This window comes from Lithobates pipiens, unplaced genomic scaffold (assembly GCF_037356315.1).
Source record: "Lithobates pipiens isolate NorthernLeopardFrog02 unplaced genomic scaffold, aLitPip1_a1.2 Scaffold_22, whole genome shotgun sequence".
NCBI classification, from domain to species: Eukaryota; Metazoa; Chordata; class Amphibia; order Anura; family Ranidae; genus Lithobates; species Lithobates pipiens.
In genome coordinates, this window is record NW_027507784.1 from 54,920,936 (window position 1) to 54,944,952 (window position 24,017).

At 38.5% G+C, this 24,017-nt stretch overlaps 1 protein-coding gene across 10 annotated transcripts in view; it reads left to right on the forward strand.

The window, feature by feature from the left end:
- The window catches only part of RBMS1 (RNA binding motif single stranded interacting protein 1), a 490,465-nt gene extending 469,465 nt beyond the window's left edge, over positions 1–21,000 (forward strand). For 5 of the 10 annotated variants that reach the window (XM_077447594.1, XM_077447596.1, XM_077447593.1 and 2 more), the window contains exons 11-15: positions 636–746; positions 3,290–3,343; positions 6,439–6,519; positions 9,945–10,031; positions 17,994–21,000. In XM_077447594.1, coding sequence (XP_077303720.1) covers positions 636–746; positions 3,290–3,343; positions 6,439–6,519; positions 9,945–10,022 — 324 coding nt within the window. In that variant the 3' untranslated portion in view covers positions 10,023–10,031; positions 17,994–21,000. The remainder of the gene's footprint in view (positions 1–635; positions 747–3,289; positions 3,344–6,438; positions 6,520–9,944; positions 10,032–17,993) is intronic. The other 5 variants (XM_077447600.1, XM_077447598.1, XM_077447599.1 and 2 more) reach the window with 1 other exon arrangement.
- The last annotated feature ends 3,017 nt before the right edge of the window (positions 21,001–24,017 follow it).

Here is a 24,017-nt window from a genome sequence, read left to right on the forward strand (position 1 = left end):
CCCAGTCTCTGATCATTAAACAGTCTCCTGTGTCATTAAAATCTTATCTTATTGCACTTGGGTGGCGCTTCCTTTTTGTTCCCTTGTCTTCCTATTATAGAGCTGGCTTCTGTCAAAGGATAGCTGCCACCCACCATCATCTCCTTTTAGGATCTTCCATTGTTTAGCTTATCATATGGAATAATGAACTGTGACTGTTGCTAGTATAGAGGTACACATATCTCTGCGCTTTGTTTTCCTTTTTGTATAAAAAAATAAAATGTATAGTAGTTTATTTGGTTAATTTATTTTAGGACTGAAATGCAACTTTTAAAGTTTTTTTTTTTTTATTATTATTTTTTTTTTTTTTTCTTTAGTTGTGTAAATATGAACAATGGCATATGAATTTTATTATTCGTGGATCTAGCAAGCAGTGCTTTAGCCTAATTTTTCCACGTTTTACATGTTATTTCCTTGCCTCCTGTTACAAAAAGCCTGATATTTTACAGATCTCAGTAGCTCAAGCTTAAATGTAAACAAGCTTCCCCTTTGGTAGAGTCATCCTTTAGAAATTTTGTTTTAGGGAAAACGAAATGCTTTGATAAATTGTGTAGGAGTGGACAGTGGTTTAATCTGCCTATTATTTTCTTGTTTAGGGAGCTGTCTTAACTCCCTCCATGGACCATACCATGTCACTACAGCCTACATCGATGATGAGCCCTCTGTCCCAGCAGATGGGTCATCTCTCATTAAGCAGCAGTGGAACAGTAAGTGGCCTCTTCATTGTTTTGTGTCATATGAAACTGTATGATTACACTCTATAGATGTTTGTAATGAGCTTCTTTACACTGGGGGAGCAAATACTGCTGTATGGAATGGGTAACTTATCACAAACGCAGATGAGCCTTGGTGCTTTGGGAAGATTGATGGCTTATTTGGGAATGGTGGGACTTGGATGAAACCTACATTTTCCCTTTTTCTGTAAAGAACGGCTGGCTTAGCGATGATCAAAGACGAAATTGTGCTGGGCCTGAATGTTTTATGACATTTTAATGCACATTCAAGGAGAAAAGCAGATAATGGGAAGCTGATTGATTTCCTTGTAACTTTCAAAATGAGACCTGCCCTCCACGCTGCATCTCCAATTCATAATTTATTCAGCCGTTCCTTTATAACAACCAGGTTTCTTTAGTGGACCTAGCATCAGATATAATGTATATATATATTCTTTTTCATGTTAAGTGCATGCTAATGTAACACTTAGGTATTTATTACCTCTCAATGATCATGGTAATCTGCCTGGCAAACACTTCTAACTTTGTGTGTGTTTTATGGTCAGAAGGATGGAATCATTCTTGTTCAGATGTAGCCAGGGCCTTGCATCTACCTAAACTACGATGGTGGATCAGAGATGAGATAATCATGTAAATTCTGGTACCCGCACAGTACTTGGTGGTCACAAATGTGAGACAGAGCAGCCCCCAATTCAGTCTCTTATGACTTGCTTTAAAATAACCATGTAGTCTAACCATTGGAGGAGAGGGGTTTTCTTCCTAGGCATTCAAAGTCGATGGGCTGGAGGTCTTTTTTTTTTTTTATTTTTTTTTATTTGCTCTTCTTGTATATTGGGATTTGTCAAAAATTCTTGCAGATTTATAAAATTACTGATATATATGTCTACTTTTACTAGCTAGGTCTGTCTAGGACTTAAGCAGGGACCTGTATGTTCCTCTGTTTTTATTCTTGCCCACCTGCTGTTGCCACTCTAAAGGTCTCACGTTTTTGGCTTTCTTCATTGAAACCGGAATATTAAACCCCCATTAGGATCAGAGACTGAAATTGTAGGTTCAAAGAAGTAATTTAATTTTTTTTTTTCCCTCTAAGGCAGTGGTTCTCAACTCCTGTCCTCAGGACCCACTAACGGGTCCGATTATAAGTATTACCTTGGGAGAGATGCAGACAAGAATACTGCAATCGCTGTGCAGCAAATGATATCACTTGTGATGTATTTCTGTTATGTAGCAAATCTGGCCTGTTGGTGGGTCCTGAGTACAGGAGTTGAGAACCAATGATCTAAGGGGTGTGTTTTTGAACTACGTTATTTGAGCAGCTTCAGACAGAGTAGATCCATCCACTCACATAGGCTTATGGCTTATAGGAGAGCCTAAAATCAAAAGCCTTTTTACGCTGGGACATTGCTGGCATTAAACCTCATTTACTCAGAAAACCAAGAAATGCTTGAAGCAGCTTCATGCAGTTTAGCAATAAATCAGAAGCAATTTAGAAAGATCTGAAGCACCTCTGAAGAATATCAGAAGAATCTCAATGGTGGCTCAAATTTGTCACAAGCTGAATACGCATGAAGGAATGCCGCATTGACCCACCTACACAAGCCCCAAAAGTGCCTATACTTCTACTCAGTCTGCTAATCTGGTCCCTTTTAGCTAGATTGGGTGACCACTTCATCTGTGAGCACCTGCAGAGTCTCCACTAATAGGTCTCCAGATGGGCTAAAACCCTTCTTTCCAGGTTAATTTTGGCTTATCTCAGGGAAATCAAGAGATGGCCAATCCCTCCCTATCACACGGTCACAGACAGCTATACAAGCATTGTGTTTATGCCTGCAGCCATCTTATAAGAAATGTTAAAGTAGAACTAGAGGCAAAACTTTAATTCCGCAAGGGAGGATTAAAACCCCTGTCAGATTTTTTTTTTTTTTTTTTTTTTTTTTTTTTTCAGCATCTGTATCCCATTGGCAAGAGTGCCCTTAATTTCCAGTCCCATAGCTTAACAGGAAGTGAGAGGAAATCCCTGCAAATTTAGGGAATTCCTTGGGGACCCCCAAGTCTCCAGAACCAGTATCCACATTGGAAGGTTTCCCCTCTAATACTTTTCTGGGGACAACCTAAAAATTGGGATTTTCTTCTACTTTCAGTGATCATTATAAACAAGACACATAGAGCGGGTGAATCCCTTTTTAATGGGAGCACAGACAGCAATAAAAAAAAAACTAGTAGTAGATGTTCTAATCCCTCTCCACTCTATCCAAAACTGAATAAAAAAGTTTTGCCTTTTAGTTGTACTTTTAGTTAAACTGGCTGTACAGATTTTTTTATTTTTTTTGGTTCAGCCTGCAAGCTGAATTTAATATAGCAGATTCCTTCTGCAATGCTAACAGCATGGATGGACGAGTCTGCCATGCTAGGCTATCGTACCGTCTACTAACAGCCACCACATGCAGCTGTCCTTATACCCAAACAGTGGCTGCATCTGATTGGCCAACAATTTTCTGCCTGGCTTTGTTTTTCAGTTGAAGGATGAGGGGCAGGAAGAGCCAACAGAGCCATCCACGTTGTGGATTTTGGTAGGTTCTTCAGCAACTAGTTGAAACTCTTAGTGTATGGCTAGCTTTAACCTTGACAAATGATTCCAGGGGAACACCAAGATAAGATTATCATCCTGGGTCTCAGCAGGTCACGTGTGTGCTGGTCAGATTGTTAAACTGTCGGTAGCTAGAAAGATTTCACTGATGAAAGCAAGGAGTTGGCAGTGTTAATACCACACCTATGATTATAATGGACCCCCCACTGTTGCTTATGACTTATCTAATTTTCACCAAACACAGATCAGTAACACAAGCATACAGGCTCATTTAGGTAGCTGGCACAACACCCAGTTTATAATGGCAGTGAATGGTATTATCTAATGCAGAGATGTAGAGAGATGAAAGGCTCTTAAACGTTGAGGTAGTGTCTTCCCGGAACCCTACAGGCTGGATGGTTATTCTACTCATGTCATGAATTTTGTGCCTTGGCTGTCATGTCCTCCATTCATCGATCATTTTTGATAAACACACTGTTGTGCTTCTGCATAGAAATTTTAAATTGTGATATGCCATACTGCAGAGGAATCACTGCTGTATTGATGGCTATAGACTCCTATATCTTCACACAAAAGGCACTAAAGCTTGGCACTTGCATGAAGACCAGGCAGCCTGACCTGGCTTAAAGTAGATGTACAGTCAATTACATATGTAGCTCTCTCTTCTAGTTGGGCTGCTGGGCTAAATTTGGGAGGTCAGCTCCTAGGACAGTATGAGGGCCTGATTTGTGACTTAAATTTATAGAAAATTAGTGAGAAGCTAAACTCGTTATTTTTGCTATCATTTTAGTATCCTAATCCCTCGCCTGTTCCAAGATACTCTGCAATAAATTCTAAAAAGCCACCCCCTTGACTGAACCGGTATTGTCACTGTGCATGGAAATGTGCTTTTGATTGGCAGCCTGTACATTAGGAAGGGAGACCTGGGTACATGCTCAGCAGCAAAAAATTGGTAGTATGACGAGGCCATGTGCATACCCCCAACCCCCCCCCAAACAATTTTTTGTACCACGGGGCGGTGGGGGGGGGGGGGTTCCCCTCCCAGACCCCCGCGCCACCACCACCACCACCACAGCACACACCCAGAAGAAGAGGGGAGGGTTAGGGGTCGGCGAGGGTCTAGGAGGGCAATCCCCCCCCCCCCCCCCCGCTGGTCCTAAGCTTTTTTTGTTGGGGTGGGAAATCCACATTGCCTTGTCAGATTATTAATTTCATCATTTTCATCCAATGAATGGAATTTTTGTTTCCAATGGTAGCCTCAGTAGATGCATATTTCCTTTTGTGGTGTGTTTAATTAAAAAAAAAAAAAAAAATTGTATCTATAATATACAAACTCTTCCCCTATAATTTGGGTGAGGCACCACTTGGAATACCACTCTCAGGAGTAATTTTTTCTTGCATAGGTTCACACTTGTGCAGGTGAGGGCATGCTAATTGCGCGCATCCCTTCAGCCACAGGCAAAATGCACTGCTCTTTAGCAGACACCCAAGGCTACCATGTGGTTTCCATGCGGCTGCAGTTTTGAAAAGGTGAATGGGCCACTGTGAGCGCACAAACGCAGCATGCAGGGAACTTAGGTGTGGACCTAACCTTAAAAAGTCCCCCCCAACACCTATGCTGACTAATCTGTATAAGAAAGATGCATATACTTAACGTGACTAGATTGGAGCAGGCTGTAAATGGTCATCGGGCTCCCCGGTGTCAGCCAGCGATGATCGCAGAGGAGAAGCCTGAGTGGCAGCAATGGCTGGACCACAGGAGCCTATAGGTGACATCACTGTTCCCAGCTGTTATCGAGCGCTCTTCTCCTGTGCGGATGCTGCTGACTTACTGAGATGGAGCAGGCTGAATATGGGTGTACATCAGAGGTAGGCAACTTTTGAGAGGCAGAGTTGTAGCTAAACATGAAAACAAACAAGATCACTATGGATCGGCACCCCTTTTCTTTCTTAAATTGTAAGGAAAAATATAATAACAAATGTCCCTGTAAAAATATAAACTTTGTCTACCTTTAAAAGTGGACGGTGGCAGTAGTATCCTTTTTATTTATTTTCAATTTTTTTGAGCCGTGTTGGGGGAATTTGGTGAAATATCAAGGGTCTGAACAGACCAACTTTTGAGTATAGGACAGAGGACAGATTCCCCAGCCCCTTTCTCTCCAGCCTCAGCTGCTCTAGACAGTAAATGAATGGTGAAATGCTCTGTGCTGAGCAGCTCGCTGTTCATTCATAACTGAAGCATAGTAAATTGTTTACCATGCTTGAGTCTGAATGAACACTATACAGATCACTTACTGTGTTCATTCAGAAAAGGTAGGGGCAGGTAAATGGCATATATACTGGCTCCTTCCCCCACACTCTATCCTGAAATGATCCCCCACAGCAGCCGATGGGAGAGGAGAGAAGGGAAGCTGGCAGCGCTGCCAGGAAAGGGGGGGGGGCTGCTTCCCCCTCCCTCCAGGAAGCAGAAAGTGACAGGTGGAGTGGCATTAACTGGTACCGAATGCTGTCAGGAGGAGGAGGAGAAGCTGGCTTTCAGCGCCTGCTGGAAGAAAATTCAGATTGGTTCCAGTAAATGCCGCCCCTCCTGTCCAGGTTCCAGGAGTTGGCAAGGATGGTTTCCAGTCTACCGGTCACATGCTTGTGATCGACTGGTTGCCAACCACTGCTGTACATCTTTCTTGCACAGGTTAGTCAGCATAGGTTTTACGAGGTGGAAGAAGCATTTTTTTGGACTAGTTGGATTTAGCCTGGATATCTTCTTTAAGTGTGATGCACTAATATCCTGACGATACTATACCCATACTATACACCAGGGGCCTTTAAAACTACGGCCCTCCAGTTCAGGTACTAAAATTCCCATCATGCCTATGAATGTCAGAGTTTTACAATGCCTCATGGGATGTGTAGTTCTGCAACAGCCAGAGAGCCGTAGTTTGAAGATTCCTGATATACACCATAAATTAGATTAATCCTATAATAAACTGATGTAAAAAAAGCATAGGCGGAAAGCTGGATGCTCAAACTTGTTTGTCTGCCTTCTGAATATTTAATGTGCTTTTCTTTTTTTTCTTTTAGTATATGCCTGCCACAACAGCTATGCAAGGAGCGTATATACCGCAGTACACACACGTCCAAACAGCTGCCGTCTCTGTGGAGGTCAGTATTAATGTCTGGCTTAGGTCAAAGTGCTGAAATAAACTGAACAGATCAGGCCTGACTTGAATGCCAGAGTGAGATGTCTGGTCACAAACCTGAGCAATTCAAACGGAGCTCAGGGTGAAAAAAAAAACATTAGAATAAGTTACCGATGGTGAAACGGCATGTTTGAATGATCCGTAGATCCTGAGATCTAAGCAGCTGATGTATCTAAAGCATAATTTTTCTTGAAGTCAAACCTGGCCCGCCCCTCCTACCACCTTATTGATCCTTTAAGATGATGGATTGCCTTACTGACCAGTTGAGAGGCAGCAGGGGGTCAGCCCAAGGTTGACTTTTACAGGGAAGATGGTCGTTTTTGACATGCAGCTTTCATTAACAGTAACTTCAGCTCAGGCGTTGTTTTTTAATCATATGCTAAGTGTGAATTGAAAAGGTTTGTGACAGGTTTATTGAATGTGATCAACCTTGTCAGTCTTACTAGAATAGATAAAGCATTTGTGCTTTTAAACCTTGTGTAGTTATTTAATATGTAGAAAGAGGGGGAGAACGTATATTTTCCAAAAATGTATTGAGAATCCTTAGTATTTTACAGTAATCATGGTTTAGTGTTATTTCTATAGGAAATATTAGAATCTCTGTATATGCCTGTCATTCAGCTCACCACACTCCCAGACCTAGAGGGTAAAACTTCAGATCTATATATAAAATATTCAAAGCATAGAAGATCATGCAAAATATATAGTCAACAATTAGTCTGAGAAGAACAATGGGCTTTGCCTCAAACTGGCTTTGCTTTCCCTGTACAAATAATCGAGTAGATAGGCCTATGATGATTAATGGTGCTCATACTATAGAGGGTAGCCTGACCACGTTTTATGCCATTTGGGACTCTGGTTACACTGAGGATAAATCATGGCATATTCAACATATAAAAAATATACAAAGTACTCAAGCGCTGATGTGGAAAAAAAAATTCAAAATTAAAAAAAATTGTTTGCTGATAAAGGCTGCACCAAAAAAAAGTGATCCCTCACTTGTGCAATTAATAATTGAAGTATAAAATATTAGTGCACTAAAATCAATCCTAAATACTCATATCAAATCACATCATAGTGGATAAATATATAAGTATTTATAAATCTCAAGGGAATGTCACGTGACCTGTGACGCAACACATCGGGAGGAGTCAAGTGACGTCAAGCCCCCAGTGTCTGGAGAGGCTATGAGGAGGAGTCCGATCTGACGCTCTATCTGAGGCTTATAGCTTAACTGGTTTTGTGAGTAGGATTGGTCTATGCACTGTATTATAACCCTGTGTCACAGTAACACACTATCCCTGGCTTTCTCTTTTCTCCATGTCCGTCCATGGTGGAGTGGAGTGAATATTATAAAGTAAAGAGCAAGGAGAAAGACACTATACAAACTCTAGGGGGTTAAAAGTGTGTGTGTGTGTGTGTGTGTGTGTGCGTGTGTGTGGACATCATTTAAAAGACTGAGGGTGATGAGGTACTTTTAAAGATTATATATGAAGTTTTCAGCACTGGAGTAGCAAAGATATGAAGCTTTAAAAGACATCAGCGCACAGAAGTGAACTGAATGAGTGAAGGTGCAGCAGATGCTTGTGATCAGTTGTTGATTGGTTTATTTGTTTGGTTTATTTTGTTCACTACTGGATGTAATTAGCTATTGGGTATTAGTAGCTTATGCACGGAAGGCACTTTATATATGTACCGTCTTAGGAGGTATTCATCTGGGGACTGAATCCCCTATTTGCATTTATTTACATATTAATCACTAAGGTATTCCCACGGATAAATTTGGTCTATATACATCACATTTTTTATTTATATGCATGGGGATTTATTATTTATTCACTGATATGATTTGATATGAGTATTTAGGATTGATTTTTAGCACACTAATATTTTATATTCAACATATAGCCACGCTTTGATAGAAATTACCATTTTGCTCTCATACTTAGATTTTTCCTATTTGGGTTGACAACAATTATATCTACTCATATGTTATTCCATAGCTCATTATGGCCGTTATTTTCCTTGTTCAGCCATTTGGGATACAGTGATAGTTTTCATTGCTTCCACTTAGTAATAAGCAGGGCCGCTGTTAGAAATTATGGGGCCCCCCCGTAAGCCATCCTGATGGGGTCCGCCCATCCCCGTCTACACGCCACACATCTCCCTGGTGTGTGTAGCGAAACATTGGCACTGACTTTATCCAACTACGCCCCAAAAATGAAAAAAATAGTCCCACCTCTTGGGCTCCTCTGATGGGAAATGTAATTTTTTTTTTCTACTTTTTTTTTTATTTTTTTATTTTTTTTCCTGTAAACATGTTACTCTTTGTGGCCATGCACACACAGGTGTTTACAGGTGTATTAGAGGTACATTTAGAAGCTTTAAAAAAAAAAAATCGCTTGTACATTCAGGAGAGGAGCTTTTGGGCTGACAAAAATGCGTCCCTAAATACATCTAAATGTAGGCGCATTTAGCACTTGAGCATTCATTACAATGGCTAGAATAAATTAAAAAATCTGGCAAATGGAATCGGTGAACACCCAAACGATTGGCGCGCCTAAATGTGTTTTTAAAATGCAGCTTTATGTGCATAAGGCCTACTCGACCACATGTCTTTGTGCCCCCCATTCAACGTGCTGGTTGAACACAAAATGTGAATAGTCCATGTGCTGCTTAAAGCCTAGTACATACTGTTTTTTATTTATTGTTTTTTTTCCAGAAGGCTAAATGGGAATAAAAACCGACAGCTCATTTCAGAGCTAACAATCTGATGTTGGTACTGTGATTTCCCCTGCTGTGCTATTGTGTTCTGACACCCTGGTCAGCTGATCAGGCGCTGGTTGGCAGACCTTCAGGCATGCTCCTTTGACAGAAGTCGGCTGAATGGCCAGCTTTTGTCTTACCGGCTGCCATACACACGAGGCCGAATGTCGGCCGGTTTCTATTGAACTGGCCGATGGAACATGACATTCTACCCATGTGTATGGGGCTTTAAACTGTTAGGAATGGGCTCAGCTAAGCTCTACTGCTTGGCCCTGTGCTATTCAACCTTGCTTACAAGCGCAGAGAGCATAGAGATGAGCTCAGCAATATACTTCTGCTCCTTCATTGTCCAATGAGAACTTTCTGCGGTTTCAGGAGTGAGGGGGTATGCACATAGCTTGCAGCTCTATAAGTAAGGTTCAATTTTATGTGGGGTATCATGAAATAAATCCTGAGGATTTACTTTTAAAATGTGTCCTCACTTAAAATACTCTGCAACTTACCTTTTTTTTTTTTTTTTTTTTAAGATTGCTTAAAAAAATTGCTTACTTGGAAGGAAGTTGTATCCTGTTTGTCTTTATGCCAGTCTCATCGCTATAATAATAATGTCATTTCTTCCAGGAACCCAACCAAACCCAGTCAGTGACAGTAGAGACGTCTAGTGAACATTCTCCATACACCTATCAACAGAACAAGTAACTCTAAAAGGTGAGGGAATATGTATACATTGGAAAAGTCTTAAAAATTATTTCTTAGGAGTGAAATGATTTCTAAATAGTAACAAGTATATTCAGAAGACCTCTCATTACATCCTTTTGGTCCCTGTTTTTTTTTTTTTTCCCACCATTCATTGATGTTGCTCCTGTGATTTATATTGCCTTTGGGGACATGTTTCCTGTGGTTTACCATATGCCTCCTCCTGTTCTGATAGTCTGTTGTGCTGTGTTTTGGTGCTATATTCCATGCGGTGTTCCAGGGAACTATAATACATTTTATATAAGTGACTATCCAGGAAAATTTGCTAGATAGGCAGTATTGCCAGTATATTCAGACCGGTGATTGTAAATATTGGACTTGACGATTGTTCAGCAAGATAAAGTAACAAATCGGTGGTTGGCTTTCAATAGATCTTCTGTTCTAGACAAATGCTCTTTATTTCCAGGGGACATGCATTGACCAAAAATAGGTTTCCCCTAGATCAGAGAGCAAGCTGGAGAATTCTGTAAGATTTATGGAGCTATAAATCTTATTAATTGAACTAAGAAGACAAACTGGGGAATAAGCTGTTAAAAGGGAAAGATGTTTGCCACCACCCCTTTATATAGAGGCGCCATAGTTTTCTGTATCAGAGACAGAACTGTACCGTGTTGCCTACCCATATTGTGGAAATTGTTATGCAAAAGTATACTGTATCCACATCCAAAATGTTTAAATTTTCGAGTATATAATGAATAAAACTCTGGTTTTGCGCCCTCTGTGTCTCATTGGGGATTTTTCCCTTCACTTTCAGTCCTGGAGGCACAGCAGAAAGTAAGACGGTGAGAGAATTTCCCCTTACAGAGTTGTCACCAGAACAAGTGTGCCCAATGGTACATCCATCCTCTTTACCTGTTCTGGTGACCACCTAATATTTTGGATATTTAGTGATGGTTACTAAGGTCAGCATGACAAAGGAGGGTGAATCGCTATAGCAGAGGCACAGGCAGCAATTCAAAACCCAACACAGGTTCTAACCCTTCCTGGACTAAAAAAGCTTATTTTTTATTTTATTTTTTTATTACCATTGCATTAAATGATAGCATTACTCTTTAAAGTGTATGTAAAATGTAATAATTGGCTTCTATTGTTTCCTCTTTTGGTTTGCTAAATACCCCCCGAAAAGGATTTTGTCATATAATTTATTTATTTTTATTTTTTTAAATCAAGCACATGATTGGGTAATCTTTTCAAAGTGAATTTTTACCAAATTCACTGAAATAAGGGAACAGTGCCTCAGCTGCACTGAAATACTAAGCAGCATTATTAGCCCTCCCAAGTTCACCTCCTGTTAACTATAGAACACCACCTTCTGTTTTATGAGGAGAGTGTGAGAAGTTCTCCAGTCCAAATCTGTAGCAAGCGACTTAGGATGACAACACTGCTTCTCCATAGATACTGTACGGTTGGTGAGCATTCTCATCCTAGAACAGGAAGTTACATAGTTACATAGTTAGGTTGAAAAAAGACACAAGTCCATCCAGTTCAACCGTAAAAACAAAAAAATAAAATAAAAAAATAATCGTACAATCCAAATACCCAATTTTATGCCCACAATTGATCCAGAAAGTGTTACTGGCAGGATCTCCAAGTGAAAATAAAGGAAACCTAGCCCCAAGAAAAGTTAACTAATGTGGTTACAACGCTTAAGAACGAATTGCACTATATTATCCAGTCACCCATAACTGTATAGTACAGGGAAAATGGTCATCTGAAAGTCTCGAAATATAAGGCCCCTTTCACACTTGTGCTACTTGTCCTGCGACTTGGGACTGCAAACTCGCATTACAAGTTGTACCCCATGATTTTCAAGGAGTACCATTCATATCTATGTGGCTTCAAGTCATACTGAATTCAAAGTAGTCCCTGTACTACTTTGGTTGACTTTGATGCGAGTTGAGGTCCATAGACCTCACGTTTACACAGGCATTCCCTTAAATAGCTGCCTCACGTGACTTAAGTTGAAACAGGCCTAAGTAAAATGTAAGTTGCCATTAGTACAACTGTGAAGCTTTGCTGGCCCTTTCCTAAAACAAAGCATGCTTCTGTCTACAATGTATCAACACTCTGAAGTCTGGCTAACCTGAGTCCTTGGCCTGTCCTTTTATCATGGATAGGACATGGATATTGGGCATTGCCACTCCGTAGCGCTTTGCCCCCATGTGTAATGCTAAAATTGCCAATGTCCACCTACCTGCCACAACTTTTTATAAGGTTTTTGCTCTCCCTGTTTTGATTAGTAATCTCAAACTGCAGCAGAAGGATTGAAACTCCATTCTTCCCAATATTAGGAGTGAGACTCTACAACTAGAAGGGCACAGCTGCTATTACTAAGCTTACTGTTCCAAAATCAGTGTTGAGGAACGCCCAGTAAATGTTCATGACATTCAAGGTTAACACTGAACTGCTGGCAGTTTGCAGTGTCCAGGTCTGACCGTTTGGATGAAGCCTTATTATGGGTCTATTAACAGTTTCTCATCGTGAATCCAATCAGATCTATGGTTTCAGCCCTGAGAAAGGGAGAGGTAGAAAGTGCGTGGTCTTCATCTGATACTTTTATTTAGCAAACGTTTGGATTTGACCTTTTTGAACGTTGTGAAGTTTGTACCGGGCACTAATTAATACCCACCCCAGATTTTGTCATCTACCATCCAGGAGTGTTCTAGAGACTATTGGAGACAGCAACCCAAAACCAGAACAAGCGCCACCTACACTGCACCTTAATGGGACATCAGCCCCTTTTGAAAGACAGAATTATTTGATATTTTTATTATTATACAGGATTTATATAGCGCCAACAGTTTCCGCAGCGCTTTACAACATGAATATCCATCAATCCCTTGCTTCTATTCGTTTAGCTGATGTGTAGGTTGGACGGTGCTGAATATAAGTGTAGGGTGGACTGACCCTTTAACGATTTACCTGACCAAGAAAGTATTGACAAAAGGGGGCGAGAATTGTCTATTTATAGGCCTTGGAAACATAATAGCTGTAAAGCCAGTTGTCACTGCTTGGGTGTAGCAGCCTTGAATGGATTGTATTTATTTAGTAGTAGTTGTCAGTGAGATGAAGGCAGGTCAGGTGAGTTCACACAGACTCGGCATTGCTAGGATGCCTCTGGCTTGATCAACGCATACCGTCTTACAGGCGGATTTGGTCACAATAGCAACACTGTATACACGCACTCCCAACACTGATATGACTCTCTGGAGAGTGTTTAGAGCCAATGGAAATCTGTTTTCTGTTAAACATAAAAGCGAAAACTGTGAGGACTCTACAGCAGGCCTTTACAAGTTCCAGCATGCAACATTCTATGCATTTTCAGCATCATCCTGAGAGCTCCAAAACTTGATGCAAAGGCCTGGAGAGTCTTTTTCAGGTTAATATTATAAGAGTTGTTACATCTTAAAGGGGTCAAGGTTTTTCACCTTAATATATTCTATGCCTTAAGGTGAAAAACCACCTGTAGTGCAGCAACCCCTTTTACTTACCTTTTTAACCGATCTTTCCATTGACAGGGATGAGCACAGCAGCTCCTGCCGCTGCATTGGGTCCTCGTTGGATAGATTGATAGCAGCAGGCGCCATTGGCTCCCACTGCTGTCGATCAAATCCAGTGACATGGGAGTGGGAGGCGTGGCCGAGCCCTGCTGTCTGTGTCGCAGGACATCGGGAGCATGCCGCACGATTGCCCCCATGGAATGCAGCTCTTCGTGGGGGCACTTGATGTGGGATGGAGCCAGGAGCGCCGCTGAGGGACCCCAGAAGAGGAGGATCGGGGCCACGGGCCGCTCTGTGCAAAACCCTTGCACAGGGGAGGTAAGTATAACATGTTTGTTTAAAAAAAACTTTGCAACCCCTTTAAGCTGTATTAGAGAAACGCGCACACACACCCACACCCCAAGGTGCTTTGTGCTACATCACTGTCTGTAATTTTTGACCTAAAGGAAGTATGGATTAAATTTAAAAAAATAAACATAATTTCCTCTATGCTGCAACATCTGTGTGATGCTAGCTGTCCCATCCTTGCTCTAACCAAGGGATTGAGAACTGAGCAATCTAATGACTGCTGATTGCTCAGTTCTTGGTCGGCTCGGAGTGGAGGGGTGACTGTCAGTCACCGCTCTCCACTCTGCTCCTGAAAGCACTCACTGGTGCGCCAGACTGAGGAGGGGATGGTAACAGCTGGTTCCCTGCTGCTCTTAGAAGTTGAGCCAACTGTCAATATGGCACCTGGGTGGATCCTGACAATATTGTCGGGGATCCTTCCAGAGTCTTGAGCGGTTCAGCCACATTAGCTGATAGCGGGCAAAAGCAAGACCAATTGAAGCTTTAATTGAAATGGTAAAAATGTAATCTGGTTGCACAGAAATGCAGAGGAGAGCAAGTATTGCTGATTAGCTGTAGAACTGACATGGGGGGACCTGCAGAGAGAGGATCATTGTCCTTGCACAGTCCCCTATGCAGGGCATTGCAGGCGGAGGACTATTCCACTGGGGGGACTGACAGCTAAAAACAATGGATGACTATCGACCTTTTATTGCACCCAGATTTAAATTTTTACCATTTCAGCTGAAATTTCAAATCTAATTTAATAAGATATTCTTAAACTCCGTGTTCTATATGTTGTCTGACTTTTTTTCTTTGGACTATTGGGTCCTGGAGGAGGGTCAGCCTGCATATGTTATACTGCAGCCTGGATGGTCACACTCTGGCCCACATCTCCATATTGGCTATGAAATGTTATGGTGGGAACCACATTGGCCAATAAGCAAATACAGGAGTGGGTGGACCATAAACTGCTATAGATTCCACAGACTTGAAAGTTCCATTTGGCAAACATTAAAATCCATTAATCTATCTTGATTACAGATGTTCCAGTTAATATAGACATATTAGAATATGGGAGCCTGGAGCTACTGATGTCTCAAGTACAACCAATCCAGTGTTGGCTTACATTTTCTAACTCCACTAGAACAAAAGCAATAAGAAATGTATAATTTGCTGCAATCTCCTTTCTTATCTATTATGTTCTTTTTTAAGTATACCTAATTGTTTAGAGCATATAGTATGACACATCAATAAATTAGCCATTTGAGCAATAAAAATAATCAGCACATTTTATTAGTGATATTTTTCTATCTACACATCCCATTGCTTTTTTTTATTAGTCTAGTCTTTTTTGTTTATTTATGGGGGGGGGGGGGGGTGTCATCTGTGCATCTCAATGTTTTTTTACACGGTTATTTTTTTATGCCAATCTGCAAAATCTGAATACTATGTATGTCATATAGCAAATTTAAAGAACTTGGAAATAATTTTTACATAATTCATGCTGTAATTGCATGTCTGGCAGTGAAAAAATCAGCGCTTTTCTAATTGGCGTGTTGTACTTAATCTGCATCTGTTAACAGCTGTTGAGACAAAGTATCAGACGTATGGGGAATATTTTTGTTTATTTTTATTTTTTTTTGTTGGCTGACCCATAGACTCTTTGGGGTTAATTTACTAAAGGCAACTAGACTGTGCACTTTGCAGAGTGCAATTGCACTTTAAGTGCAGTTGCTTCAGAGCTTAGTAAATAAGGTTTTTACTTTGCAAAGCATACCCAATCATGTACAAGGAAAATTAAAAAAAAAAACAGCATTTTTGCCTGCACATGATTGGATGGTGGAAGTCAGCAGAGCTTCTGCTCATTTACTAAGCTCTGGAGCAACGTCCCTTTGCAAAGTGCACAGTATTTGCCTTTAGTAAATCAATCCCACTGTGAGGTTTTATCTGCGTTTTGTACTTTGTGGTTTTTCTATAAACATGAAAATTTTTAAGAGCAACAACAAGTTGTGTGGATCATCTTGATTGCTGCTTACAGATGAACGACTGGATCAAGCGCCCGTGAGATCTGCTGCTGTTCCTGTGTATGGGGTAGTAGCACTATATATTTTTCTTGTGTTACTTTGCAGATTGCATAGTCTGTTTGCCTTTAGGAAATCAACCCCATTGTGAGAAAGCAGTAGAACAACCCTTGTGTTACACTGCAAAGCAGGCAGCAGCGTTTGTAGATGTAATTAGCAAATATACTTTCCTAATATGTACTGATGTTTTCCAGGTCTGGGGCGTGCGACCGGCTCACCCTGTGATTGGACATGGCGGGAGCCAATCAGCAGGTCCAGCCGATCATTCACAGGAGGCAGAATGGGCATCTGCCTATGCAAACAAGACAGATCGCCATTCTGCTAGTAGGGGGAGACAGATCCTGTGTTTGTTTTTTTGTTTTTTTGTTTTGTTTTTTATATCTCTGACCACTCTATTGGTGTCATTGGTCCTCAAAAAGTGTCGCTTAGTGTCCGATTTGTCCGCCACAATGTTACAGTCCCGCTAAAAATCACTGATCACCATTACTGGTAAAAAACGAAACCCATAAATATATCCCATAGTTTGCAGATGTTATAAGTTTTGTGCAAACCAATCAATATAAGCTTATTGGGAGTTTTTTACCAACAAAAATGTAGCAGAATACATTTTGGCCTTATAGCACAAAAAAAAAAAACGCAGAGGTGATCAAATACCACCAAAAGAAAGCTCCATTTGTAGGGGGGAAAAAAAAGACCTCAATTTTATTTCGGTACAGCATTGCTCGACAGTGTAATTGTCAGTTAAAATAACGCAGTGCAGTATTCCAAAAAAAAAAAGGCCTGGTCACAAAGGGGGTAAATCCTTCCAGAGCTGAAGTGGTTAAACTTAGTATGGTTTTCTCCTAAGCTGGAAGCATAGGCCATTATTAGAATCGGGAATATGTCAAGTGCAGAAACCTAGAAATGCCCAGGTGATTAAACACTATAGTGGTTTAGAACCGTCAAAATAATAGACTGGTAGCTGTGTGTACAATCCCCATATTGCTAGAAATTGGGCGATTATGTTTTTTTTTTTTTTTTTTTTTTTTTTTTTTTTTGGTAAATATCGATGCAATGTATACTGCTTTTTATGGAGGGTAAAAATATAAGTTTATACATAAAGTGAACTTAACCTTACTATTTCAGAATGTCATGCTATTCAGTTGCAATTACTAAAGAATAGCTGGCAAATCTTTTGACCCAGGGAATGCTGCTAGCTAATTTCATTGTCTGAGTATCTTGCCTTAATGCAAAATTGATGCCATTCACTTTGGTCGTCGGAGTGTTCATCAGTGATTGACTACCTTAAGTGCAGGGATGGGTGAAGCAAGCTGCTGCTTGGCTCTTGCAAGACTCGCCCGGCATTTGACATGAACAAGGTGAAAATGACTTGCATCTCAGCAAGGGTAGTACTTGGAAGAACTTTAGCTATGCTGCCACCTGGTGACAAAACAAAGTCATTACATTAGCCAAAATAGACATTTGCTGTAGTATCGTGAAATTAGGATTTATTTTTGTCTATTTACGGTGTATATTGCTGTATGCCTTTTACAAAAAAATAAATAAATTTGTTTATTTCATTTTTGCATGTGTGCTAAATGACTGAAAGATAGCAATCTGCAGTTAAGTAATATCGTTGCATTTAAAGCTCATGCAGATGCAATTATAAGCAGCAAGCACCTTTCAACAAATTTCACAAAATAATTATCAGTTATTCTTTTATGATTTTTTAATTATTTTTCCTGTATGGAATATCCTAGACTGGTGAATATTTGTCTGCGGTGGTAATTGTAATTTCTATTTCGATGTTCATGGTTTTATATCCATCCATTTGGAGACCTGATCCGGAAAAAAAAAAATTTACCATTTCAAGCTCCAAGATTTCTGTATTAAATTATACGATTACACTTGTGGAATGAAATTAATATTGCCTTATTTCGTTCAGTTAATACCAATCTAGTACTTGAAAAGATCTAAAGGGGGGAAAAAAAACATAATTAATTTTTTTTTTTTTTTTTTCACAGATGGAGCGATGACCTTGATTGGGGGAAATGAGGTTCAGATGCTTAAACAATCACGGAATTTTCTGAACAATCGTGCTTTATGAATTGACCGTTTTGCACAGGTTCTTGGGGGGGGGGAAAAAAAAAACAAAAAAAAAAACATTATTTATAACAAAATCAACTCAAACTATTTTTGCTATAAGTTCTATGAAGTGCATAAAAACCTTCAATTCATCTAGTGTCTGTTCCCCTGAACAGGTTTATTTTATTATGGAAATTTTTATCAAGTAGTATAACACAAAAAGAGACAGACTACAGGTTTAGCTCTGGATATGCACAGGTGGCTATTTGTATGAGGATAAGTGCATAACAGACAATTTTTGTGTTATTTTTCTTTTTTTTTAATTTTTTTGTTTTGTATGGGACTTCCATTGTTACATTTTTAAGGACTTGGGATTTTTTTTTTTGTTTTTTTGGGGGTTTTTCTTTTCTTTTTTTCTTCTCCTGAAGGTTCACCATTTTATTGCCCAGCGAAGAAAATAATTGCAAAAATAAACGTCGCTGGTTTCTCAATGTTCTAACTGATTCCAACAAGAAGGCATTTTAATGCGATGCCTCCGTGCTTGCAGTGTGAGTGTTGCTGTAGTGCAGTGTTGCAGTTGCTGTCCGTTTTTTCTGACTCCTTGTAATTTTTTATTTTTTTCTTCATAGCGTGAAGTGTCTTATCTTTTTTCCAATGAATTCCAATTTGCCTTAAAAAAAACTTTTAATGCTGTAGCTTTTTTTTCCTCCACGCAATTACTAGAAAAAAAGTGTAGATTGCTTAGACCAAGTAAGCTGGTCGGTTTTGCCTTGTAAAACAGCAGCATAGGGCTTTTAAAAGGTAGTTAATAAAATTGCTGAAAATCTGGCTTTTTAATGTGTAATAGATGTTTTTAATATTTTTTTTTTTCACGTAATATGTATGGTAGTGAAAAAAAAAAAAATTGTTGGGTGGGGAGGTGGGAAAATGTTTTTTGTGTGAAACAATTTCTGATTGGGGGTGGGGGGGGGGGGGGGGTGTTTTAGTAGAATCAGTTGTTTGTAAGGCCTTATGCCAACAATTTGCTCTGGTAGTCTAAGCGATTTTAGGAAATCTGCTGTAAGATGCAATGTAAAAATGTTTTGCTTTTTTTTTTGTTTTGTTTTTATTTTTTTCAAATTAACTTGATGTTTTAGCGTATGTAGAATATAGGAATTGGGATAGGGGATTTGTCAGCGAATGTTCTTGTTTTTTTGGGTTTTTTTGTTTTTTGTTTTTTCCTCTGTTTTTGGTTGTTTCTTTATACAATTAATGATAGTACTTTAGTTGATTGTGCTCAAACCTTGCAAACGAAAAGTGCTGTTACAGCAACATGGCAAAAAGCTAAAGGACTTTGAAGAAATAAGCTGAGATATAAGTGGAATTGTCAGTACATTGGGTACTCGCTCTCTATTAGGTGAAAATAATAAAAACGGAAAAAAAAAGACTTGGCACTTTTAAAGGTAACTTTACCAAAGAACAAAGAGCCAGTAACCAATCTTCCAGATTATTCTCAGCATGATTTTTTTTCAGTTTTTTCTTTATTTTTGCCGGGCCAGTTTGCGGTTAGGAGAATGTGCCTTTTTTTGTACATTTGCATTTTTTTTAACTAGTTTTAGTAAATGTATGGACACAATATCAAAAGCATGAAGGAAGACTTGGATCCAAGCAGTGCCACACTTCACATCATCACTACAAGTATTAATTGTAACGAAAAATAAAATAAAAATAAAAACACCTTTTTGAAACTATGAAATTCCTGATTGGTCAAATACAGCAATTTTTGTTTCCTTTTATATATATATATTTTTTATTAACACATTAGATTGATTACTGCTTATATTATGGCTGTTTTTATTCTAATTGCATATGTAAAAGAAATGAATTTTGTTGTCTTCCAAAACTGTGTACTCGCCTGGTCAGCAGTGTGATCAGTTATCTACCTCAAAACTTTATTTCCTTTTTTATTGGAACAGGTTGCTGGCATTGCCTGTTTCCTCTGACCAAATCCTCCTAGCTGGAGCTAGGGCTAAGCAGTTTTATGGTTACTTTTTATTTTCATTTTATCATTATTTTAATTTTTTTTCCTATTTTAAGTATTTAGTAATAATCTGCATGTATTTGATTATTAGAAAGCAGTGAGATTTCATAGTTTCAAAAGTAATTGCTGCTCTGAGTTAGATTTTAGTAAAAAAAAAAAATACATATTCATGAGAAGTGTTTTTGTTCTTTTTTTTTTTTTTTTTTTTTTTTTTTAATTTTCTTTTTTTTTTGCAGAGGAATACAACAAAAGTTGTGGTATAATTGGTTCAAAGCTCCCTGGGATATAATTGCTTTAATTGAACACCTTTGCTGCTTGAGGTGTGTGGTTAGTTATTAAGGATGTTCAAACAGCCCCTTCAGCAGTAAAGACATAGAAGTTCAGACATGCAAGTAGTACTCCTCTATTGAATGAATTCTGAACTCTAAAACTCCTACTAAAATTAAATTCTCAATTTATGTTTTAAGTAGTGGTAAATTCATATAGTTTCAATAAAGGGGATTTCAATCACTGCTGCAGGTGTCTGAACAATGTGCCATACTTTGTGTCTGGGTAAGATTTGGAACATTAAAACATAACCTCTGTACATAAAAATAATCAGTTAAACATCACATAGTAGACAGCCATTAAATTATAAAAAAAATAAATAAAATTAATTTATGAAGAAAGACCTTTTGTACAGATTGAAAAAAAGATTTTCATAGAGATATCTATATGATCAAGAGAGTTAATTTTTTATTTTTGTTTTACTAGTGCCACAAACTTGCCAGTGGTAACTTATTTGTCCGGTTCAAGACAACTCTGTAGTTATTGTTAAAACGCCAAAATAAAAAAATTTTTGAACTGTAAATTTGATTAGATTGTTAGCTTTTTCTGTTTTTTTGTTTCTTTTGAAAACTTTTGAATAAAAAAGATACAAAAGAAAATGTGTGTTTTTTTTTTTGGTTTTTTTTGTTGTTTGTTAAATCAGAATATAAATCTTTTCAATAAATCCACCGGATTTTATTCCATTTACGTGCATTATTTGACTTTAATTTTTTATTTTATTTTTTTCCTTTTTTACAGCAGAATTTTGACAATACCAAGTTAGAAGCCTACCATTTTATTTACAACAAGTTGACATAATTACAGCTGATACAATTTCAGATTAAAAAGTGTTGACTTATATTAGCATGAAGCCACAGAAATGCTGATATACATGTAAATGTGCCTGGCTATTTGAGAAAAGACCAGTGTCTATCAAATACATGGAGAGTCTGTACTTTTTACAGTGTTTTTTTTTGTCAAAATTTCACACCACAATTTCTGGGCCTTGGAGGAGTCACGTCACACTTAATAGATGTCATTAGGAATTTATTGAAACAAGGCTATCTTGTGGTATTTACATTTGTGCAATTCAAGCAAACTGTCAACTACCCTTTTCCTCCTTCTTCCATGCATATGCACCATGTTTTGAACATATGCATTGAGTGGCTTGATTTTAATAAATGCCAATTTTTTTTATAGTAGATATCCCATTATTTAATTTACTGTACAAAGAAATGTGTGCTGATGTAAAAGGCTTTATTTTATTTATTTTGTTTTTGCTTTTACAGAAAGCTCCGTTTACTAAACTGTTAACAGGAAATAAGATAAAAAAAATAAAATAATACATAATTTAAAAAAGTTAGGGTTGAAAGGAATAAAGACCGTTCACTTTCCAAAGTAAATGTTCCCTTAAGCTAAGTGAATAAAATGTAGGTGTATTCACTTTTAATACTCAATCGTATGCATGTGGAAGTTAGAAAACACATTATTTGCACTGGATTGGATAATTAAAGTGAACGCATTTTGTCGGTCATTGTTCTCTTCATAAAAGGAAAAAAAAAAAAAATTCTGTAAATCTGCTCAATTTTGATATTTGTATTTTATAATAACGCAAAAATATATAACCCTCCCCTGATCTACTTTTTCATTTGCTACTATTAATAGTAGTTTCAATTATTGCTATATGCATACATCAAGTGACTTTTATTCCTCAATGCTACAGCTACTACTAATGCAAATAGTGATGAAGGTAATTACTATTACTAATGCTATTTTAAGTGTTTTTTTTTTTAATACAGGTTCAATCTGTCCATGAATATTACAACAAATTATAGTTAAAGCCGTATGGCTTCTTGGCACTTAAAGGGTAAAACATTTTAGCAAATGAAAAAAAAAATACATAAACCCTACATAATTGCGACACAAGACCTATTGTAATTTAATGTTATTGAAAATGACCTTTCCTTTTCAATGTGCAGCAGAGTAATTTTTTGTAACATTCAACGAGATATGGTATCCTGGAGGAATTCTATACACAGTTGGTGTACCGAATTCCCACAAAAAAAAAAATTTAATTCCCTGCTGATATGACTGGCTCACTGATTTTTCCTAGAAGCACTAGTGCTTTTCTGCACCAAAATGTCAAACGTTAGGCATCCGCTGCAACAAAAGTGTCATTTTTGGTGAGGAGTTCATAGAGGGGTTAATTCTAAAGCTATTCAGGCCCCTGCGACTTTCCTAATTAGAACCCTGAAATTACATCAGCACATTAATAATGAAAAAGTAGTTCCCATTCATAATCTGTATCCAAAATAAATAGAACAAATCGCTTTTTTTTTCAGATCAGGGTAGGAGTCTGCAATAAAGTTTGTTAAAATGCCTACAATGCATATTGATCAAAAGAAGGTATGTGTTTGTTTTTTTTGTTTTTTTTTTTATTTCAACAAAAGTGGAGCTGCTCTTCTCCTCCTTTTTTTTATTTTTTATTTTTTTTTTTTTTACTTCTAGATTTAATTTCTTACTAGTGCATTCATGAAGTTTGTGTCCTATCTGCTCGGTCTTTGTGAAAAACAAAGGTTTGACCATATTGGTGATATGAACATACAGAAAATAAAGTACTGTACACTTTAGCTGTACACAAATGTCAAATACTGAAGGATAAGCCCTACTATGCATACAGGAAAACACAGGGCTTTAGTACTTCATCCAGGCATTGCTGCCCACTTCCTCTGGTTGGTGATTCCTGACTCCTTTTGCTTACCTGGTTGTAATGCAGGAGAGCTATTCCCAAACACATCCGCTGCACCCTTCCTGTCTCCCAAATCCAGAAAGACAGATGGATCAAAAGATCGGTACTAGGAAACCACCAATCGTGGTCTCGTTGACTGGAACTGTTCTTTAAGACAAGTGAGCTGAAAATAATAGAAATGGAAACTTCCACAATATATAAAAGTGGAGAACTGTGGTTCAGAAAAGAACAAAGGTGAGAAAATGGTATTAAAAAAAAAAATATATATATATATATATATATATATATATATATATATATATATATATATATTTATTACACACAGAACTAGAGAGTGCATGGGGCAAAGTGCTAATTTTTAAAGGCAATAACGCTGAGGACCTGTTTACATTAGGGGATTGGGAATTGCCACAATTCTGCCCGTGATCCCTAATTGCAGCAAGATGCATGTTTTGGTGCCATTATTCTTTAAAGTGGAGGTCCATGCAAAATCTAAAACCCTGCATCTATAGACATCAGGGAATCTAACGCGAGCATCTATATCCTTGTAAAGAAAAGAGGAGTATACGTTTTTGGAAGACGGTCTGACCCGATCCCACACTGAGCTGTCAGCCGTGGCTTCTCTGTGTAGGAGGGTGCAGAGGAGATGGAGGACAACGGAAGCCCCATAGTAAGTCTATGGGTGACGTCACTTCCTGTTCATTTCACAGCCATTGTTGGCCGTGTCTCTCTGCAGAGCTTCTGCTGGAGATCCGGTCAGATCGGCTTCCAAAAAGGGATAGAGAGGTTAGCGTTAGGTCCCTGGTGTCTACAAATGCAGGCATTTTAGATTTTGCATGGACTTACACTTTAATGGCACCCTAAAACGTGGTGTGATTCAGCTGCGCG